General features: G+C 48.5%; 1 protein-coding gene across 2 annotated transcripts in view; it reads left to right on the top strand.

The window, feature by feature from the left end:
- The first annotated feature begins 1,586 nt into the window (after positions 1-1,586).
- The window catches only part of Dkk3 (dickkopf WNT signaling pathway inhibitor 3), a 42,308-nt gene continuing 24,355 nt past the window's right edge, over positions 1,587-19,539 (top strand). Inside the window, 4 exon segments of one of the 2 annotated variants that reach the window (NM_138519.2) lie at positions 1,587-1,704; positions 2,213-2,448; positions 8,507-8,644; positions 10,529-10,612. In NM_138519.2, the coding sequence (NP_612528.2) occupies positions 2,236-2,448; positions 8,507-8,644; positions 10,529-10,612 (435 nt within the window). In that variant the 5' untranslated portion in view covers positions 1,587-1,704; positions 2,213-2,235. 2 annotated transcript variants of the gene reach the window in all.

Below are 19,539 nucleotides of genomic sequence, written 5' to 3'. Positions count from 1 at the left end.
AAATCGCTCATCTTCTGCTCCCAAGTCACCTCAGATACTTCCCAGCTGAAGGATAGCAAAGAAGTATAAAGCGTTCAAAGGTAGAAACTCTGGAGCTGGTTTACTGGTTTTAAATCCCCATCTAACTCCTGGTTGGTCTGGGAACCTTAAGAAAGGGTCCTTGTTTGAGACCAAAAGTAACAACTTCATTAGTAAAACTGAATAAATAAAATAAAAAAGTAAACAAATAAATAAAATGCTTGCCCACTAACCCCGTCACTGTACCAATACACCAGCACCTATTACAATAAGCACACGGCCCCGATTTGTGTCTCAGGATCCGGTGTGCAGGCCTAAGGCCCTTCGGAGACAATGGAGCTCCTGGTTCCCCGTGGGTGGGTGGGGGAGGGGCTGGTGAAGAGACTCCAGCAAGTCAGTGACCTGGGAGCAAACTTCAATAGCTACCCCAGGGGACAGATGAGGCATGTTCCAGTTGGCATTCTATTACTGTGATAAAAATCATGATTAAAAGTCAATTGGGGGAGAAAAGGGTTTATTACCTCTTACAGATTTATACTCCATCATCAAAGGAAGCCAGGCCTGGAGTTCAAAGCCAGAAGTAGGAACTGAAATAGAGGCGATGGAGGAAGGCACTGTGCTGTCTTTTTCTCCTCTGGCTTGCTTAGCCACTTTTCCTACACAGCCTAAGCCCAACGGCCTATCAGTGGCATCACCCACAGTGGCTGGGGTCTCCTACATCAATTAGCAATTAAGAAAATACTGTATAGATATAGCCCCACAGGCCAAGCCAATGGAGGCGGTTCTCAACTGTGTTCTTTTCCCAGGTGGCTCTCGTTTGTGTCAAGTTGACAAAAAATTATGGAGCACAGGGAAGAAACGGGAAAGGTCAGGAGATGCTCGGCGGCCGCCCAGGTGTCAGGATAGATAATCAAAATAGTGGGAGAAAGGTTTTCGAAAACCCGTTTTTTAAAGTTCTCCCTTTCTAGGCACTGAAGAGATAACTGCCAATAGGCAAGGTTGCTATCTCAAGTTACACGGCCTGTTTCCAAGCCCCGACCCCTCTGCATGCATCGTGCGTATTAAGTAGGAATTACACGTACAACTATAGCCTGCAGCATACATCAAGCTATGTTACAGATCATTCTAGTTTGGCAAAACTGGAGCTGTTGGTGTCAGTTCTAGCTACTCTGGTATGTCGCCTGTCTAGGGGCTTGCTGACATTCTGTTGACCCATTCTCGTGGCCAAAAGTGGATTTTCCTGGCTGAGGACCGTCTAGACTACCCTCTGATGGCTGAGGGGCTGGGTTTCCATCCCTGCGTCCAAGGCAGAGGCGGGCTTAGAGCTAGCAAGGTGAGACCCAAGAAGGCTGTAAAATATAGTAGAAACCTGGGCTATCGCGGAGGTAGGGGGCTGCCAGAAAGAGGATAGAACCCTGCAGATGGGCCTCCCAGGATTTAGAGGCAGGCATGAGCTGTGAGATCGCAGGCGGCCTGGAGAGCGATTGGCTGTGCAACCGCCCCATCCCGCGCGGCGGAGGCGTGGTGGACTGGGGGGCGCAGGCTGCAGCTTTCTGGTACCAGGGCTTCTGCATCCACGCCGCGTACAGTGCATATTCTGCTCCGGCTGCTCTGTGGAAGCCCTGCGACCGGTCGTGACCAGATCCATCTTGCAGCTCAGCTTTGTTCATTCGAAGTGGGTGAGCGGTATGGTCATCGTCGTGGGCATGGCTCAGCTGGGTCTCCCTTAGGTAGAGGTGGGGGATTCATGCATTTGTATCACTATGGGAGGAGGATGATCTGGGCTCTCTATCGAGCCCTGCTCCTGGCTAGAAGAGGCTAGAGTCTTAGTCAGGGGCCAAGATCAATAGAATTGCTCGGTAAACTAGTAAAGAAAGGGACGGGGCTTGAACCTGTAGCCTAGCTGTCCACTGGTCCGGGCAAGTGGTCTGCAATAAAGAGAAGAAGACTTAGGTTCTGAAGCTGGGTTTTCATTAGAGTGTCAAGCGTAGCTCCTCCTAGGTACTAGAACCGGGTTTGGGGGATTGGGGTATCCAGGCTGGAGCGGAGTAGCGGTCACCCTGTTTCCAGCAGATATTGAGTCTGGGAGGGGGCTGGGTCTCGCTCCATCTGGGGGCGGGCAGAGCGGCGGGGCGGGGCGGGACGGGGAAGAGGGGTGGTCCTGCAGTCTTTGATAGCGTTCCGGGACACACAGGCGGCGGCCAGCGCGGAGCAAACATGCAGTGGCTCCGGGATATTTTGCTGTGTATGCTGCTAGCGGCGGTGGTCCCCACTGCCCCCACTCCTGCCCCGACGGCCACTTGGACTCCGGCAGAGCCGGGCCCGGCTCTTAACTACCCTCAGGAGGAAGCTACGCTCAATGAGATGTTCCGAGAGGTAGAGGAGCTGATGGAAGACACTCAGCACAAACTGCGCAGCGCGGTGGAGGAGGTGGGTGCACCCCGAGGGCGCCGGGCTCGGAAAGTGCGAGGATGAGAAAGGGAGTGGGCCTGGAGGGATGTGGGGGAGGCAATGTTTCTCAGCGCTGGTTGCAGCGCTGGCCAAAGACCTGGCTTTGTGCAGAGCTGGAAAAGGCCTGACGGCAGACGTAGACTGCCTTGAGTGTAGCGCTGGGTGATCCTTACTCTCGGCCGGTTCTATGTGCCTGCTGAAAGGTCTGAATGCATCCCTGTCCACCAAGGGAGGCTCGGAGGAATTCTCCCCGGGGAGCTGGAGCCACCGAATCGCTGATGTCTTCGGGTACTCAGCCGGCTGTCCCCTGTTGGAGCTGAGCTGAGGTTGGGGCCACTCTGTTGTCCCAGTGCAGTGGATTTGCAGAGATTGGAGCAGCTAGCTGCAGACAGCTTCAAGTTCCAACATGTCCCTTGGGCATTAAGCCTGTACCATCTTCCCCAAGAAACAGGATGCCAGTCGTGCGGAAAAGAGTCTTGAGCTCTGCTAACAGTCTGTCTGGCTCCCTTAAATGTGTTGTGGGGCAGCAAAGGAGTGCTGAAGTAGAGTCCTAAGAGTCATGGTCAGAAGGGAGGGTATGAGAGGTGCTGCTCACCTACACCAGTGTGTTTGGGAGACCAAGGTTCAGATTCTGCCACTCAACAGTAGGTGGATTGACTGTGGTCAATCGTTTAGCAGCCCGACCTCCGTTTCCTACGAGAATTACCTGAAAATTGCCAAAAATGTGGTACCTGGCAGATGAGAGGCAAACTTTGGTTTCTCATCTTCCAGGAGCCAACACTTGGGTAGCACCCCTCTCCGTTTCCTAAGATGGGACCCAACCATGTTGAAAGCTGCCTGAATCTCCTTGATCAGCTGGTGGCTAGCCGTCCTTGGCACTTAGTGAGATGGGCGTTTGGGTTGGAATGAAACCAGCCATTGCAGTGAACCAGACAAGTGAGTTGGGGTCTTGGCGTCTCTATGTGGTAACTAACCACTTGGGTAGTTTTAAATGTTGGCCGCTGCCTGCTGGGATAGGTTGATTTCACCTCAGCATGTATAGTTTGGGTGTATTTTGCCCTCCATTCTCCAAGCCAGGCTGATGGGCTTTGCAGGGATCGCTGGATTGAGATGCAGGGACACGAGCAGCCATATATGAGTATCTACCAGACAGGCCTGGGGCCCAGGACCTGTGGGTTTTCTGAGCTCATGGAGCAGTTTGCATATAAAGTGATTGAAGTGTGTGTGTGTGTGGGAGGGGTCAGCAGCCCCCAACTCTGTGGCTCTAGATTGCATGGAGCTCCTGACCGTTTTTGCTCAAGTCAGGCCTCCTGCTATTCTTACCTGGGTTGTAGGACTTTCCCACATACACATGGATTCCCAGGAACGCTGACAACAGCACTTCCATGTTTTAGCTCTCTAGGAAGTGCCCGCCACAGTTCAGAAGGTTTGTAGCAGGGCTCTCTGATATCAGCTTCCTATGAGGAGTGCTTAGCCTTTACGGCCACAGTGCAGTTTGGAACCCCATCAGACCTTAGTGCTATGCTTTTCCCGTGGAAATTTTTATCATTTCCACTGCTCCACTGCTGCCCATCTGGACACATCTCTGCTTAAGTTGTGCAGATTGGCTGGAAACAAAAGACATTGATCATCACATCTAACAAAGTCAATGACATTACCCTAGATTGGCCTCATGGATTGTGGAGATGGGAAAGGAGAGGGGGATGTAGACAGTGAGGACCAACTGTCTCTCATTTGATCCCAGGACTACCATTTATTAGTGATGGGATTCAGGGTCTGAACTGGAGAAAAATCTTTGACCCACCTCTGGATCAAAGAGAAGATTTGAAAATAGAAAAGCAAATTACCCTGTCAAAAATTGGTATAAGAAAAGCAGGTAGATATAGACCAAGTGCCTTCCTCATGAGGTCATTATAAATAAGAAGGACTATTGGGTCTCAGGAAATAATGGCTATCTTTATTGTTATAGTAATACCAGTAGTGTGGCCAGGCTTAGTGGTACTTACTTGTAGTTCCAGCCCTTGGGAGGCTGAGGCAGAAAGATTTGAGGCCAGCCTGGGCTACATAGTCAGACCCTCAATTACAAACCAAACCAACCAACCAACCAACCAAACAAACAAACAAAAAAACCCAACAACAACAACCCAAAGAGAAACAAACAGTAGTAGCACGAATAACACACTATTTACCAACATGTGGTCAATCCTCAGTGAAACCCATCTTTAAAATGTCTTGGGCTCTGACTGTAGCTCAGCGGTAGAGCCTAGCATGCTTGGGGCCCTGAATTTGGGTTTGATTCCCAGCACTGAAGTGGGGTGGGAAGAAAGAGAAAAGAAAAACGCAAAGTTTTAAAAACCAGACTTAAAATGGTGTATGATTTTAATAGGTTTTAGATATTGGCTTTTTAAAGATAACTTTTATTTTTATTTATCAGTATTATGTGTGTGTGTGTGTGTGTGTGTGTGTGTGTGTGTGCATGGTGTGTGTATGTGTGTGTGTGTGTGTGTGTTGGTGGCTGTGTAGGCGTGCATGTACACATACCTGTGTGCCACAGGTCAGAGAGGACAACCGTGGAGTTGGTTCTTCCCGTTCACCTTTGCGTGGGTTCCAGGGGTTGACTTGAGGCTGGGAGGCTGGGACACAGTGAGCATCTTTGCTCTCAGAGCCATCACCAGCCCAGCTTTTTAAAGAAACTTCCAGAAAGCCCCTTAAATGTCACAAACACAGGACAGTTACTGTTGAGCTGTTATTCAAGAGAATGAGAAAGGACCCGAGCCAGAAGCCATTAATGTTTACATAGTTGAGCCATGAATCTGCTTTCAAGTAACTTCCTGGCATTTTATTTTTTCCAGCTGCCTTAGGCTGTTGTTGTCTCTTAGGGGACAAAGTAGCTGATTTTCTAGGATTATCTTTAGAGAAAGCAAATCCTCCAAAGTCTTCTATCTGAGAAGTTCCTGGTTTTCTTGTTTCGTTATCCCGTGTCCTTAAGAAGTGTATGTTAAGGACAGAGCCACTTTATCCCCTCTGCCCTCATTGCCACATCTATAATTGGTATATTTGAAATGTTTTAGTAAATATGATAATTTGGTGTGTGTGTGTGTGCGCGCGTGCCCCACTGTATTCATGTGGAGGTCAGAGAACACTTTAGGGAATTGGCTTTCTCTTCCTACCATGCGGGTCCCGGGGACTGAACTCTGATCATCCGGGTTTAGTGGCAATGCCTTTGCCCATGCTCCATCTCCCAGCCTGTAACTGGCTTATTATAGAGGACTCTTACTGTCTGACTGGGTCCTGGGAGGCACCCCAATACCAAGCCTGGATTCATCTGTGCAATTTTCCGACTGTGCTCCTTTAATACCCATGAATTTGATGGGCTGCGGATGCTATTTTTTAACAGCGTTCACATTCTTCTGCTGTGAAGCAACTACTGCTTCAGGCTTAAGTTTCTCTTGCTGGTGGCAGGAATCACTGTGGTCGAAGATTCCATGGTAAACTGTACTTTTAGTTTATGGTTTCATGAAACAGTCCTCAGCTCATTTGTGTTGTTACAGCCACTGGCAGAGAGGGGCTGGGGTTCGAGAGGGACAGCCATCAGTACCCTGGAGATTTGGGGACTTGCCAGCTCTCTGAAAGCCAAACGCTACAATTCCAGTTCCAATGGAATTTAGAACACATTAAGACAGTCTTTTTCTGGACACACCCTCTACAATACCTTGCTTTCCTTATTTCCAGCCAAACCTTACTTTTTTGCTAAACATGCCAGCTCCCTTTCTTTAAAAATGTCATTTCCTTCCCACCCATCCTGTCTAGTCCTGGTTTCTTCTCTTTCTTCTCCACTTTGTCACAATGGGAGCTTTTCAGATGCTTGCTGTTGGCTGCCTGCCCTCCTGTGTCTCCCAAGCTGGCTTCTTCACCATCTGCTTCCTTACAGGAGGCTATAAGGAGGGAGCTGCTCCTGTCCCCTGTTAACCCTACAGCAGGTGTCATATTCATGCTCAGACCGGAAGTCCCTTAAATCTCATAGCTGCTGAACAAAGAGGGGAGCATCCTCACTGTCCATGTATCCAGTCTGTGGTTTAGAGGGGCCTTAGTATTGCCCAAGGCTATGTGGTTATTTAGGGGTAAATCTGGGGCTTAAGTTTACTTAAGGGAGTTAAAAGCCAGCCTCTGGTACGTAGTGAGTCAGAGGCCAGTCACATGAGACAAGTCAAGAGAGGAGAAAGACATGAGACAAGTCAAGAGAGGAGAAAGAAAGAATGAACGAAAGGAAGGGAGGAGCAGAGATAGAGTGAGTGATTGTTTTCAGGAGAAAAATGCCTTTTGAGGTTTGCTTTTCAGAGTCAAAACAACAGCATATTAGAGCGCTCGAAGCACCTACTGCGCAACGCACCACAGCTGAGGCTTCTTCACAGGTCGGAGGAGGTGCCCCTTAGGCTTCCATGGTTGTCTCTGTCAGGGTTGAAGAGACCTCATGGTCCTGGAAGCTTCACTATTCCCTCTCATCCATGACCTGGGCTGCCCTTGGATCTGCGGAGCTGTGGAATGATCCTTCTGTCCCCTGTCCACTCAGCAGGGCTGGAGATGTGATAGACCCGGAAAGAAAAGCTGAGTGTAAACTCGTGTCACTGCTGTTTGTGACACAGGTGTCAGTAAGGCTCCCGGGACCAGAAGATCTGAGGGTGTGACCTCAGAGGCCCGACACCAAAGGCCGATTGATAAGTGTTTCTGAAGGACTGGAAGCAGTGTGGGTCCCGGAACCCATCTATTGATCCCATAGAAGATCCACTCAGAGTCACTGAGAGATGGGGTGGGGAAGGGAACTCCTGAAGGATATTCTGTCTGAATTTCAGTCTTCCCACATTCACCAGATCCTGCAACAAGAACTTAGCTGCAAACTGTTTAGTTGGGGGACAGATCCCAAAAAATTCGTGCAGGAATTCAAAAAGAAGTGGGAAGGAGAAAACCAGCAAAGGCTAAGCCCTTTGGGGTTTAACGCTACTGGGACCCACAAAGAGACTTGTTTTACAAGTGGGGGAGTTGGGGTGCTTCTTCCCCATCCTGTTCCTCATTGGAGACATTAGTACTTGAGGCTTCCAAAGACTGAGCACATTTCTGTGGCCAGAGACAGAATGAGGTACTGGCTGACTGTGTGGGAATTTAATGCGGGTGACCTTTGGGTTAGGCCACCAGGGCCTGGGCAAGGACCAATGATCAAATTTCAACTCCAGACTACACTGGGCATCTTGGGAATTCCTCTAGACTCTGTGAGCTTCAGTTTCCCTATCTGTAAAGTGGGGATATTAACATTCATTTCCTAGGAGGCTGTGATATTAAAAGGAAAAGAAAGATTGACAAGGGCGATGCAAAATCACAAAAGTAAAAGAGGTCAACAGGAAGCAGATTACTGGAGAGATGGCCTTGTGATTAAGAGCACTGACTGCTCTTCCAGAGGTTCTGAGTTCAATTCCCAGTAACCACATGGTGGCTCACAACCATCTATAATGAGATCTGATGCCCTCTTCTGGTGTGTCTGAAGAGAGCGACAGTGCACTCTTATACATTAAATAAATAAATAAATAAATAAATAAATAAATCTTAAAAAAACAGAAGTGGGGGAAGTGTTTAGGGGAAGAGATGTGTGTGTGTGCATGTGTGCATGTGTGTGTTATGTTGAACGTATGGTGGAACTGACAAATGTTCAGATGTCAGTTTTCCCCTTCACCTTATTGAGGTAGGGTCTCTGCTGCTGCTCTCTGGACTCCCCGATGATTACTGCCTCTCTGCCTCCCATCCCTTGTAGTGGGATTACAATTTGGGGGCATCACATCCTACCATTTTACATGGGTTCCAGGAATAAGGCCTGTAGGCTTGCTGGATAAGGTAAACCTTCTGAGGTGTGTAAAACTTTGGAACTCATGTCTGACGGCCACTGCCACTGCCCCCAGTCTTTGCACCTACAGAAGGGAAGAGAAGATGGCCCCTTTTCTTCACGTCAGTTATAATTGAAAGAAACCATTTTGCTTCTTCAATTTGATAGATGGAGGCGGAAGAAGCGGCTGCTAGAACGTCCTCTGAGGTGACCCTGTCAAGTTTACCTGCCAACTACCACAACGAGACCAACACGGAGACCAGGATGGAAAATAACACAGCCCATGTGCACCGGGAGGTTCACAAGGTAAGGGCTGTGACACAGCCGTGCCTCCTTCCTATAGGCAGTCCCACTGGGGAAAACGGTTGACAGGTGTTAACACCAAGCCACAGATGTCTACCTGAGAGCTGTAGAAAGCAGAATAAACCCAAAGGAAGGGAGGGTGCTGTTCAAAGGAGACAGGCGTGCCTCAGGCAGTTACTAGCCAATGTACTGCAGCTGAGGCTTCTTCTCAGGTGGGACAGAGGCACTGGCCTCTTAGGTTTTCACGGGTGCCTGTGTCAGGGTTGAAGAGACCTTATGGTGGGTGGGGCTTCACTCTGCCCTCAGGAGCAGTTCATGAGTGACACCGCTCACCACTCAACGTGAGGAGGGAAACCTTCTGCTGGATGTGGTGCAGTACACCTTTAATCCCGGCAATTTGGGAAGTAGAGGCAGTTGCAGGACAGCCAGTGCAACACAGAGAGGCCCTGTCTCAGAAAACAAAAGCAAACAAAAACAAAAGGGAAACAGTTTTTAAAGATAGGTTCTCACAATGTAGACCAGGCTGGCCTTGAACTCACAGAGATTTACCTGCCTCACCGTCTCTGGGTGCTGGGATTAAAGGTGTGTGCCATCATGACCCATGGGTACTGACAGAGGGAGAGTTGTTCCCAGAAGAGGTTCTCAAGGGGTTCCATGGAGCACCAGCCTGTGCAGAGCCGAGGGAGGCAGGTGCATAGTGGCAATGAAATAGATTCAGAAAATATTGCATGCATTCTTTTCCTAGAGAGGAAGAAATGCATTGTGGGATAATAAAAGTGCCGAAAGGGCCTGGGACAGGATTACATAATAAATAATAAAATAAAAAAGACACCATTCCTTTTCACAGGGATGAAATATTTAGCACGAGCCAGGCATGCTAACTCATGCCTGTAATCCCAGCATTTAGGAAGTGAAGGCAGGAAGATCAGGAGTTCAAGGCCAGCCTTGGCTATCTATCTAGTGTCTTTGAGGCCATCCTGGATGACTTGAAACCTAGGAGGAGGAAAAAGAGAGAGCAAAGGGGAACAGGGTGGTGGAGATTGGCCCTTGCTGCCTGGGAAGCAGAAGCTGATCTTGGTTCTGGCTGTGGACTCTTGAGGGAGTACAGCTGGTGCCAACTTTAAAGATAATGTCAAAATGAGAACCCTAAACCAGGGACGAGAAGTGACTAGATAGTTGCTGGCAGCTGAGCTGGGGCTCAGAGAGCGTTTTAGGATACTCAGACTCATCTTTAGTCCTGACCTTGGAGGAGCTGCTGACCCAGGACAGAATCGGGCAGCCCGCAGGCTGGCACAGGGACCCTGTGTGCTTCAGAGCTATGTCAGTGAGGTGAATAATTCTATAGAATCAGGAGCTGGGCGGAGTGGCCAGAACCTTCACCTTCTTGCCTCTTATGGAGACATTTGTCTGGCAAGATACATAGACTGGATGTCTACTTATTAGAAATCCAGCCCAGCCTGGATCCCAATTTACTCTATAGCTAAGGATGACCTTGAACTCCTGATGCTTCTGCCTCCACAGCCCAAGTGCTGTGATTACAAGCCTCTGCTGTCACACTGGTCAGACTGGAATCTTGTCAAAAAGAATCTCAACACCGAGAGCCAAGCCCCAAGAGTGATAAAAATAGCTGGTGTCAAGTACTTACTAGGTGGCAGGTGCCAGACTTGTGCTGTCCACTATCACCTTGTTCCCTCTGCATGGTCACCTGATGATGTGGATTCGGACTATCTCCAGGAACTCTGTCTGATGGCAGTGCCGTGATTACAACTCAGAAGGGAGAGCGGGCATCCTGTGGACTCCCACTTCAGAAAGTGAAAAACCCAAGTCTTGAGATTTTTTTCCCAGAATTCCTTGTTTCATTTTTACTACACCTGTGTTTATCTGTAGATAACCAACAACCAGAGTGGACAGACGGTCTTTTCTGAGACAGTCATTACATCTGTAGAGGATGGAGAAGGCAAGAAGAGCCATGTAAGTTACCATCTCTCTTCTTTCATGCCCCAGAGTAAGGCACCTCTGTGCAGCGCAGTCTGCAGACCTAGTCTGAAGGCCATGGGGAATGGGAGCAGGCTCCCCACCCCTCGCCAGCCTTGTCACTGCCAATGTGCTCCTCCCTTCATCTCCTGCCTGAGAGAAGGCTATGCCTTCAGATACCTGGTCAAAAACAAGGGCGGTTGAATCCAGCTGTGATTTATGCCTCAAATTCAAAAGGGGAACAAGTGTCAGGTATCCTTTGGTGACAGACTGTGTGTTCCGGCTGATGAAATGTCCAGAGACAGTGGGGTGACCCTTTCTTTATAGAACCCCAGCTCTGACTAGGTTGTAAGCCAGAACCTAAAGGTGAAGAAGGCTGCCTGTCACCTCTGGCATCAGGCTCTATCTGTCACCTCTGGCATCAGGCTCTAGTCCCCATAACTGCTGTTGCAGTTTGCCTGTGGCTCAGCCAAAGGGTGTGCTGGATTTTGTAGGATTATAAAGTCCTAAAGTTGGCAGGGATCCGATGTGCACTAAAGCCAGGGAAAGCCCAATGGGAGTCACAGATCAAATCTCCAGAGCAGAGAATTCCCTGCAAGTGGATGTGGTCACCCGAGACAATATGCTTCCTTGTGGGGGACAGCCTCTTTGACCAGATGTCTCCCACACCCCTGGCAAAGGTACCTGGGATCCGTGCCCACTCTTGACCTCACTGCTAAACTGGAGGATTACTAGGAAGGTGGTGGTGTTTTGGTTGGCAGCCAGAACTTTCTTTTTGTTTCTTTTGCTGCTTGTTTTGGCCTGGCACTCAAATGTAGGAGGAGTTGGTAGACATTTACCACAGGCTGAGGAGTTGGTTGGGCTGTGAGACAGTGGCTACCACCTTTCAAGGGAGAATGGAGGGAGATGGAATGAGTTCTGCCATGGAATGGATGTTGTGGACTGGAAAGGGCCTGCCCACAGAGCCGGGGCCTGCGTTTATTGCCGCCCTATGAATGAGTTGCATCTCACGTCCTAGTTATCAGCTCACACATTGTACCTCTTCCTAGTTCTAAAAGGAAAGAAGACCTAAGACAGGGCTAACAAAGGGTGGATGGGAGGGGGGCAGCTTCCCTTTCTTTTTAACACATGCGTATGTGTGGGCGCATGGAAGCCAGAGGACAACTTTGAGTGTCATCCTCAGGAACACTTTCCACCTCCTGTAAGGCATGGACTCTCATTGGCCTAGAGCTCACCAATTGGGCTAGACTGGCTGCCCGGCAAGCCTCCCATTTCCATGTGGCTTCCTGGTGCTGGGATCATATGCATGGAGCATCACAACAAGCATGTAGAACTCAGGGCCTCATTCTTACAGAGCAGCTATGGTCAGTCTTCCTATTGGTAAAACATTGGAGAACTCCTGAGTGAAGACTGTGCTGCAGGCTGGTAGGAGACAGAGCCTCGTTTGAAGTAGAAAGGGCAGGGCAACAGAATTCACAGGGCCGTCAATCAGAAAGAGTGCCTTAGTCCTCACTGAGAGTTGCTCTTGACTCCAGGGCACTCTGGAGATGATGCTCCGATTATAGAGGCCCATGTGCATGGGACACAATCACATTACACAAGGCCTAATCAAAGTATAGATTTGCATACTCCTCACCCTCTCCAGCCCTATAGCAGGTTTGAGTACCGTTGAGGGGAATTGTGATTCTAAGAACTATGAGTGGGTAAACACAAGACCTCAAGGATGCTAAGAGCATCCCTAGGCCAGAGGACACACATGAATTACAGCTGCGACTTCTGCCATATTTCTTGAGTGTGCCCGGCCTCGTGGGTCTGTGTGTGACCCAGCTTGGATCATCAATTGAATATGGCACTTTGTGTGGTGCATAATCTGAACCCCTTTGTATGGTAGCTTCCAAGAGGCAGGACATTAGAGGGGAGCCACATAGTCAAGCCAGGGGACTCCTCATAATTTTTCCTTGGTTTTTGCTTAGACCCTGGGAAGTGAGGGAGCTGAGTTTCTCCATGAGAACAAATGTCACTTTGATGGGCCAGAAGGGAGAACTAAGGTTGGATGCTTCACTCCCAGAGCCTGGCTCTTCTTCCTGCCCCCTATTAGACTAACGGGCCTTTTAAACACAGAGTGGAGGCTTCACAAGCTCCTTTAAAGGAATGGCATATGACAGAGGCTCTGTGTCTACCTCAGTAAGGGCCCAGCTAGTGTCACAGTGTCATGTCAAGTGTCAAGAAAATGGTATCTAGTTTCCAACACCCATAGTACTCTTCATTCAACTACCTGCCCATCCTTGGCTCACCATGGTAAACATTAAACCTGGTGCTGTGGCATGATTACATCTGTCTGTTTGTCTGTCTGTCTGGTGTGTGTGTGTGTGTGTGTGTGTGTGTGTGTGTGTGTGTGTATTGAGGTCAGAGAACAACTTGTGCAAAGTAGTTGGGGATTGAACTCAGGTCCTTAGGCTTGGGTGGCAAGCATCTTTACCTGCTGAGCTCTCCTGTGGATCCTTTGTTTATTTGTTTAAGGCAAGGTTTCATTCTGTAGCCCTGGCTGGTTTTGAACTTGAAACCATCCTTCTTCCTCTGCTTCCTCTACTTGGATTATACCTGACTCTCAAGCAGTATCTTTCAGTTTAATTTAGTTTTGTATGTGTACGAGTGTTTTGCCTACATGTATGTAAACACTTATACACGTGTGTGTTGCCCACTGGAAGAGAACGTCTAATCCCTTGGCACTGAAGTTACAGACAGCTATGAGGCCCCATGTAGGTGATGGGAGACAAACCAGGTCCTCTGCAACAGCAACACGTGTTCTTAACCCCGAGCGACCTCTCCAGCCCAGGAGGGCTATCTTTAAGGAATGTAAGTTTCTTTTTTCTGAGCAGGACGCTGTGAAGGCCAGGTCAGCTCTGAAGGAGCACGGCAGTGGTGCGGTGTCATATTGTCCCATTTCTTAGTTCTGCATCTTAGTGGTTTTCACAGGTGGCTCTAACAACACTTCACACTGTCCCATCCCAAAGAGCAAAAGTCACAGTCCGTTCAAACCTTCATATGCCATAAACAGCACTAAACTTTTTTGGATTTAAAATTCCCAGATGAATTCAATTAAAAACGACCACCAGGCACAACATGCTTTCCTTTCTTTAAATATGGTGTTCATATAAATATGTATGGTAACCTGAGGAGGTTCATGGAAAGTTCCAGACAGTAACACTATATGCCTGTCTAGAAATTTCACAGTCTATGTAAGGCACTGGTCTGTTTTTACACTCAGCTGTAGGAGGGTGAACATCCCAAGGCGTGTAATTTCACCTGAGCGCCTCAGCTGATGCAGATAGGGCCTGACGACGTCTTTTCAAGGGGCTTTTGTGTTGAGTCGTTAGCCAGGCCCCTTCTCCAGCTAGTGGGCAGGCCTACCATTGTGCTTCTGTTGGACAGGAGATTAGAGGTAAGGGGCATTTGGAAGCTGGGGTGGACAAGCCATTATGCACTGTCGGGAAGCTTTTCTTCATAGAGGAGTCTGGCCTACTTAGCCAAGACACCATTTTAAAGGGCTGTGTCCTCTGATCAAAACACGTCCTGCAGCTACACGATCTAGCATGCCTGCATTGGCTATCCTTCCTAGATGATATGAGTGAGCCTCTTTGTTTTTCCACACAAACACACCTAGCTTGAAGCTATGAGTTCATTTGTATCTAGTAAACTCCAAGATACTAGCCAATACCCCAAGGCCACAGGTGAATGGATTTCCTCACCAAAGCCATACAGGCAGTAGAAACATGAATGCCTCAGTAATTTCTTTGTTCAAGAGAGTATCTGGTGTTGGCGTCATCCCTCTGACTGGAGGTGATGGAGGAAGGGCAGTGTGCCTGCCGTTGCTGTGACTAGAGACCCAGTGGCTTTCCTGGTACAAAGTCACCTTGCCTGTTGCTTCTGTTGGATCCTGGGGAAGGTGGAATGTTACACCCTGAGAGAGCTTTGGCAAATGTTTTGTTGTTCCCATGAGAACACAAACATAACTTCCCTGGGAGACAGAGAGATGAATGGGAGGAGAAAGTGTGCCCAGTGACCCAAATCCAGCTCTGGCCTCTCCTAGCCCCAGCCTGGTCACACATCACAGAGGACACGCTTGTGTGGGCGTGCCTTTGTTCCCTCCCTCCATACCCTGATTTCTGCTGGGACCTACCTGTTAAGGTTAATGGATGTGCTAGGTATGTCAAGATGCTAGGGATTAGGGTGTGTGTGTGTGTGTGTGTGTGTGTGCATGTGCATGTATGTGCATGCATGGGCGTGCTTATTTCTTCTGTATGTACAAGTATGTGTGGAGCCCTGAAGTCTCTAACTGTCCTGGAACTAACCATGTAGGCTAGGCTGGCTGGCCAGTGTACCCAGGGACCCACCTCTTTCTACTCTCCCAGTGTTGGGATTACAAGGTGCATACTACTATGCCTGGCCTTTTTTAAAAAAAATGACAGATTCTGGAGATTGAGCTCAAGTCCTCATGCCTGAGTGACTGAGCATGTTGAGCATGTGTCCCTGGGGAGGGTACAAGCCTCCTGAGAAGTCTGAGGCAGTTTCTAGAGATTCCACCCCTTGGGAAGTCCTGCTGGGTCAGGCCAGCTTGGAGGACTGAAGCGTAGCCCTTTCCCTTGGTTGGCCATGGTACAGGATGGAAAGTATACACAAGATTGGCAGGAGGCAGGCGTCCCCTAATCCCTACAGCCTCTGCCTTCTGAGAATCCATGCAGAAGACTGACAAAAGATCTGTGCACAGTCATTATTAAGGAAAAACAATTAAAGCTGGGCTGTAATTGGCAACTGCCCTGGTTCCCAGCAACCTGCTGGGAACAAAGAACAGGACTAAACAGGAAGCAAAGGCTGTCCGGGAGAGCCCCACTGCCTCTGTCTGGGAAGGGGGCTGTGGGACAGTTACTTCAGCCTGGGTGCTTTGCTGAAGGACCTTGCCACAAGCTGATCTTTCTGTTTGGGCTCTGTGCATGTGTGGCAGCAGATGAGAAGAGGACTATGGACAGGTGATGATGTCAGAGTGTAAGTCTTGGTAGCAGGTCTGCATCTGCGTCTGCAGAAGAAAACAGACCTGGTGCTCTATGGGAAGTGTCTTGGGCTGCTGTGTCCCTCCATGGTTAGTCCCTAAACCTCGAAGAATGTGATGATGCTCTTACGTCAATCAGGTCAAGTAGAAGACCTTAATACCACAGGGGGAAATTTACATGGAAAATTGAAGAACTCTGCCACTCTGAGGCATGGATAATTACTCCCAAATACAGATGACGTGGGGGAGACATATTCACGGGGTTGGTATGGCCTCAACCAGAGTGTCCTTCGGAAAGGAGTCTGCCATCTGTAAATGATTCCATGTCTTGAATTGAAGCACTGTGGTCTTAATAAATGAGTTTCAGGCCAGGAATGCAGCTCAGTTGGTAGAATACGGATGAAAGTACGGATGAAGGCCTAGGTCCCATCTCCACCTCAGGGTAAACGGGGCATGGTGTTGTACGCCTAGAACCCAGCACTCAGAGGATGGAGGCAGGAGGATCAGACAATCAAAGTATCCTTGACTACATAGTGAGTTCAAGGCCGGTTTGAGCTACATGACAGACTTTCTCTCCTCCTCCTCCTCCTCTTCCTCCTCCTCTTCCTCCCCTCCTCCCCCTCCTCCCCCTCTTCCCTCTTCCTCCTCTTCCTCCTCTTCCTCCTCTTCTTTTTGCTTTTTTTGTTTCTAGTATCTTATTGATTCTTTGTGAATCTCACATCATGTATCCTAATCCCACTCATCTCTCCATCCCTTCCTATCTCCCCTCTGCCCTCTGCCCTCTGTCCTCTGTGCTTGCAACCTTGCCCACAAAAGAAAATTAAACAAACAAATGAACAAACAAAATCTCACCTTGGAAGCTGTAGTGTGTCACAGCGTGTCCCACAGTGTACCCTTTTGTCCATACATCTTTACTTGCAAATGTTCACTGCACTGAGTCATTGGTCTGGTTCGAGGCCTCTGGCTTCTGCTACGCTGTCAATACTAGACTCTCACTGGGACTCCTCTCAGAGATCCTGTTGTTCCCCTGTGCCATGGAGATCCTGCCGCTTTGGCTTTGCAGGACCAGCCTCTTCACTTCTACTCTTCTAGTAGTTCATAAAGAGGGTAGATGTCAGGGTGGGCCAACTCAAAGCCCTGGATCTGGGCCTGGGTGTTAGCTGAGTTGGTCAGCCTGCCCCATCTCTTGCACCCACACCACCAGGGCAAGCTCTGCACCCAATTTTGCAGCTAACAAGGGGCCAGCACAGGGCCAGCTCTCCCACTCTCGTGACTCTGTCTTTAAAAACAAGTAAGTAAATAAGTTTTATTTAGGTTTAATGTAAATTGGAATAAAAAGATAAAGAATATTTTCAACAATTTGATAAAGTCAATTTCAGAGAGGTACTTATATAAATTACATAAGATATACATGCATAAGATAAAAATATCTCATTTTAAGAAAAAAGTATGTATAAAAACTTGATAAAATATTGTTAACAGTAGAAACCTCTGGAGGAATTTCAGTTTGTATTGACTTTATAGATTGCTGTTTTGAAAATACTTTTAATGGGATGGAGAGATGGCTCGTTTAAGACTCCTTGCCGCTCTTGCAGAGGACCCCAGTTCAGTTCCTCTAGGTTTCATAACAGAGGGTTCACAGCATGTATGTTATATGTCTGTAACTCCAGTTCCACAGATCCAATTCCTCCTTCTGGCTTTCTCCGGGCACCTCCACACATGTGGTATACACACAAAATAAAAACTATTCTTTAAAATAAGTCTCAAAGACCTTGTAGATTATTCATAATTTCAGTATAGACGTATATTTTTGTTGTGTGAGCCTGGAGGTCAGCCCTCTTAGGCAAAGGTTGAACACACCTAGTTAGGAGAGGTCCTGTAGAATTTCCCACCTGAGTATTGTACTCAAAATTTCAGCAATTTCTCAGGCTTGTTTCTGGGCAGCCGTGGCTCCACAGAGTGCCTCAGTGTGTGGTCCTCTGGGAGGCTCAAATAGAAGGAAGCGCTTGTCTATGGTGTGTGCTCAAGGTCAAAGGGATGGCCATTGAGAGGAAGTTGAAGCAAACAGAGTCTTCTGAAGTTGAGCTCACTCCCCCATCTCTCTCATGTCAGGGAAAGGTCAGATTTGCATTGCAGGCTGTCCCATGGGGGTAAGGGTGGGGCTTGGGGGGAGGGGTGGTGAGGGGCAGTAAGGAGCTGGGAAGCCCCAGCAAGGCCCGGTTGTGTGCTCAGTCTGTGTGAGCTCATGGGCTGAGTCACATGGGGGAGGAGATGAAGGCAACTTAGAGGCTGCAGCCTCCACTCTGAAAACTACAGGCCCTCCTTCCCTCTATCCTCTGCCCCTGTTCCTCCCTCCCCCTGAGTGTTTAGATGACCCTAGCAGAAGTTCTTTAGCAAGTTGATTAAGAGCTGGTCACACACACTTACTAGCTGTGTGACTTTGATTAGTGTTTTAACCGCTTCGTTCATGCCTTAATTTCCCCCTAGATAAAAATGAGTCCCTTTCATTTCCTTCCAGCTAGGAGAGGCTATTTCGGCATTCAGCAGGTAGAGGCAGAAGGATCATGAGTTTAGGGTTATCCTTGCCTACACAGCAAGTTTAAGACTAGCCTGAACTGCACGAGACCTTATACTATATCTTGACTATTTCCAATCCGTGTGCTAGTCATTTACCTCATTCATTACTCATTCACTAGCTCCCAATGGCCTCTCATTTAGTCCCTTTGACTCAGAGGAGGTCAGATTAGGGAGCCCCTCCCCCAACCCAGCCATTTGTGATCCGGGTAAATACTTGTGACTGCCTACTGTGTTACAGGCAGGTAAGTGTAAAAGAGTCTCCAACATCAAAGGGAATCCAGGCCCAACCAACCCACCAACCAACTAAATAAGCAATTACATTGTGAGTGCATAATTTATTTCTTTTTTGAGATTTATCTTAAGTGCGTGTGCGTGTATGTTTATATGCACGTGTGTGAAGTACTTCAGGAGGCCTGAAGAGGGCGTCAGATGGCCTGGAGCTGTTATAGGCAGTTATGAACTGCCTGGCATCGGTGCAGGGGGATGGAACTCAGATCTGGAAGAGCACTATTTGGTCTTAACCACTGAGCCATCTCTCCAGCCCAATTTCTTTGTGAGACAGGATCTTTCGATTCCTGTCATAGCCAAGTCTGGTCCTCAACTCCTGCCTGAGCCTCTCAAGTGCACAGATGTATACCACAGCTATGTAATTTCTAAAGCAGAGGTTGAAGCAGGAAGGGTAGACTGAGAGGACTTTGTTGGGTGGGTGGGTAGGGATTCTGCATAAACTGTCCTTTTTCCTGCTTGCTCTGTAAGCCAAGATACTAACTGCCCCATTGTTCTAGTCTCTAGGGTATTGTACAGACTTGGGAGGCAATGACTGCTCTCTCTATCATGGCGGAAGGTGATGTGCTCCAGCACAGAAGGTTTTATTAAGTTTCCAGTTCGGGTGTAAGGTGCAACAGGTAGCATTTCCCTAATGTGTGCACGCAGCTTAGGGAGCAAGGCACTGAGTCCACACTGCTTCTGTGCAGTTGCTACCGAAGCCTTTGTCTCCCACCCCCGAGCCTTGTGTAAAACAGGAGGGCTTCCTCCTCACCTTGAGAGCAGGGGAGACTTGGGCCCTTTGCATTCTTGATGACCTTCCTGGAAGCGTGATTAGGCTGTATTTGCAAGGGTGTCCGGGAATTAGTTACAGAGGGGAAGGGCATTCCCAGCTGAAGCATTGTTTGTTTAAAGCCAAGAAGACACGAGGCTATAAGAGCTGCAGAACACTTATTTCGAATGCCAGAGTGTGGTAGGAACAGCAGCTGAGGCTAAGAAGGGGTGGGGATTGGGTCAGGAGACTTGGAGAACCCAG

The sequence above is a fragment of the Rattus norvegicus genome, chromosome 1 (genome assembly GCF_021556685.1).
Source record: "Rattus norvegicus strain SHRSP/BbbUtx chromosome 1, alternate assembly SHRSP_T2T, whole genome shotgun sequence".
Lineage (NCBI taxonomy): Eukaryota > Metazoa > Chordata > Mammalia > Rodentia > Muridae > Rattus > Rattus norvegicus.
This window is presented reverse-complemented; position numbering and strand designations above follow the sequence as displayed.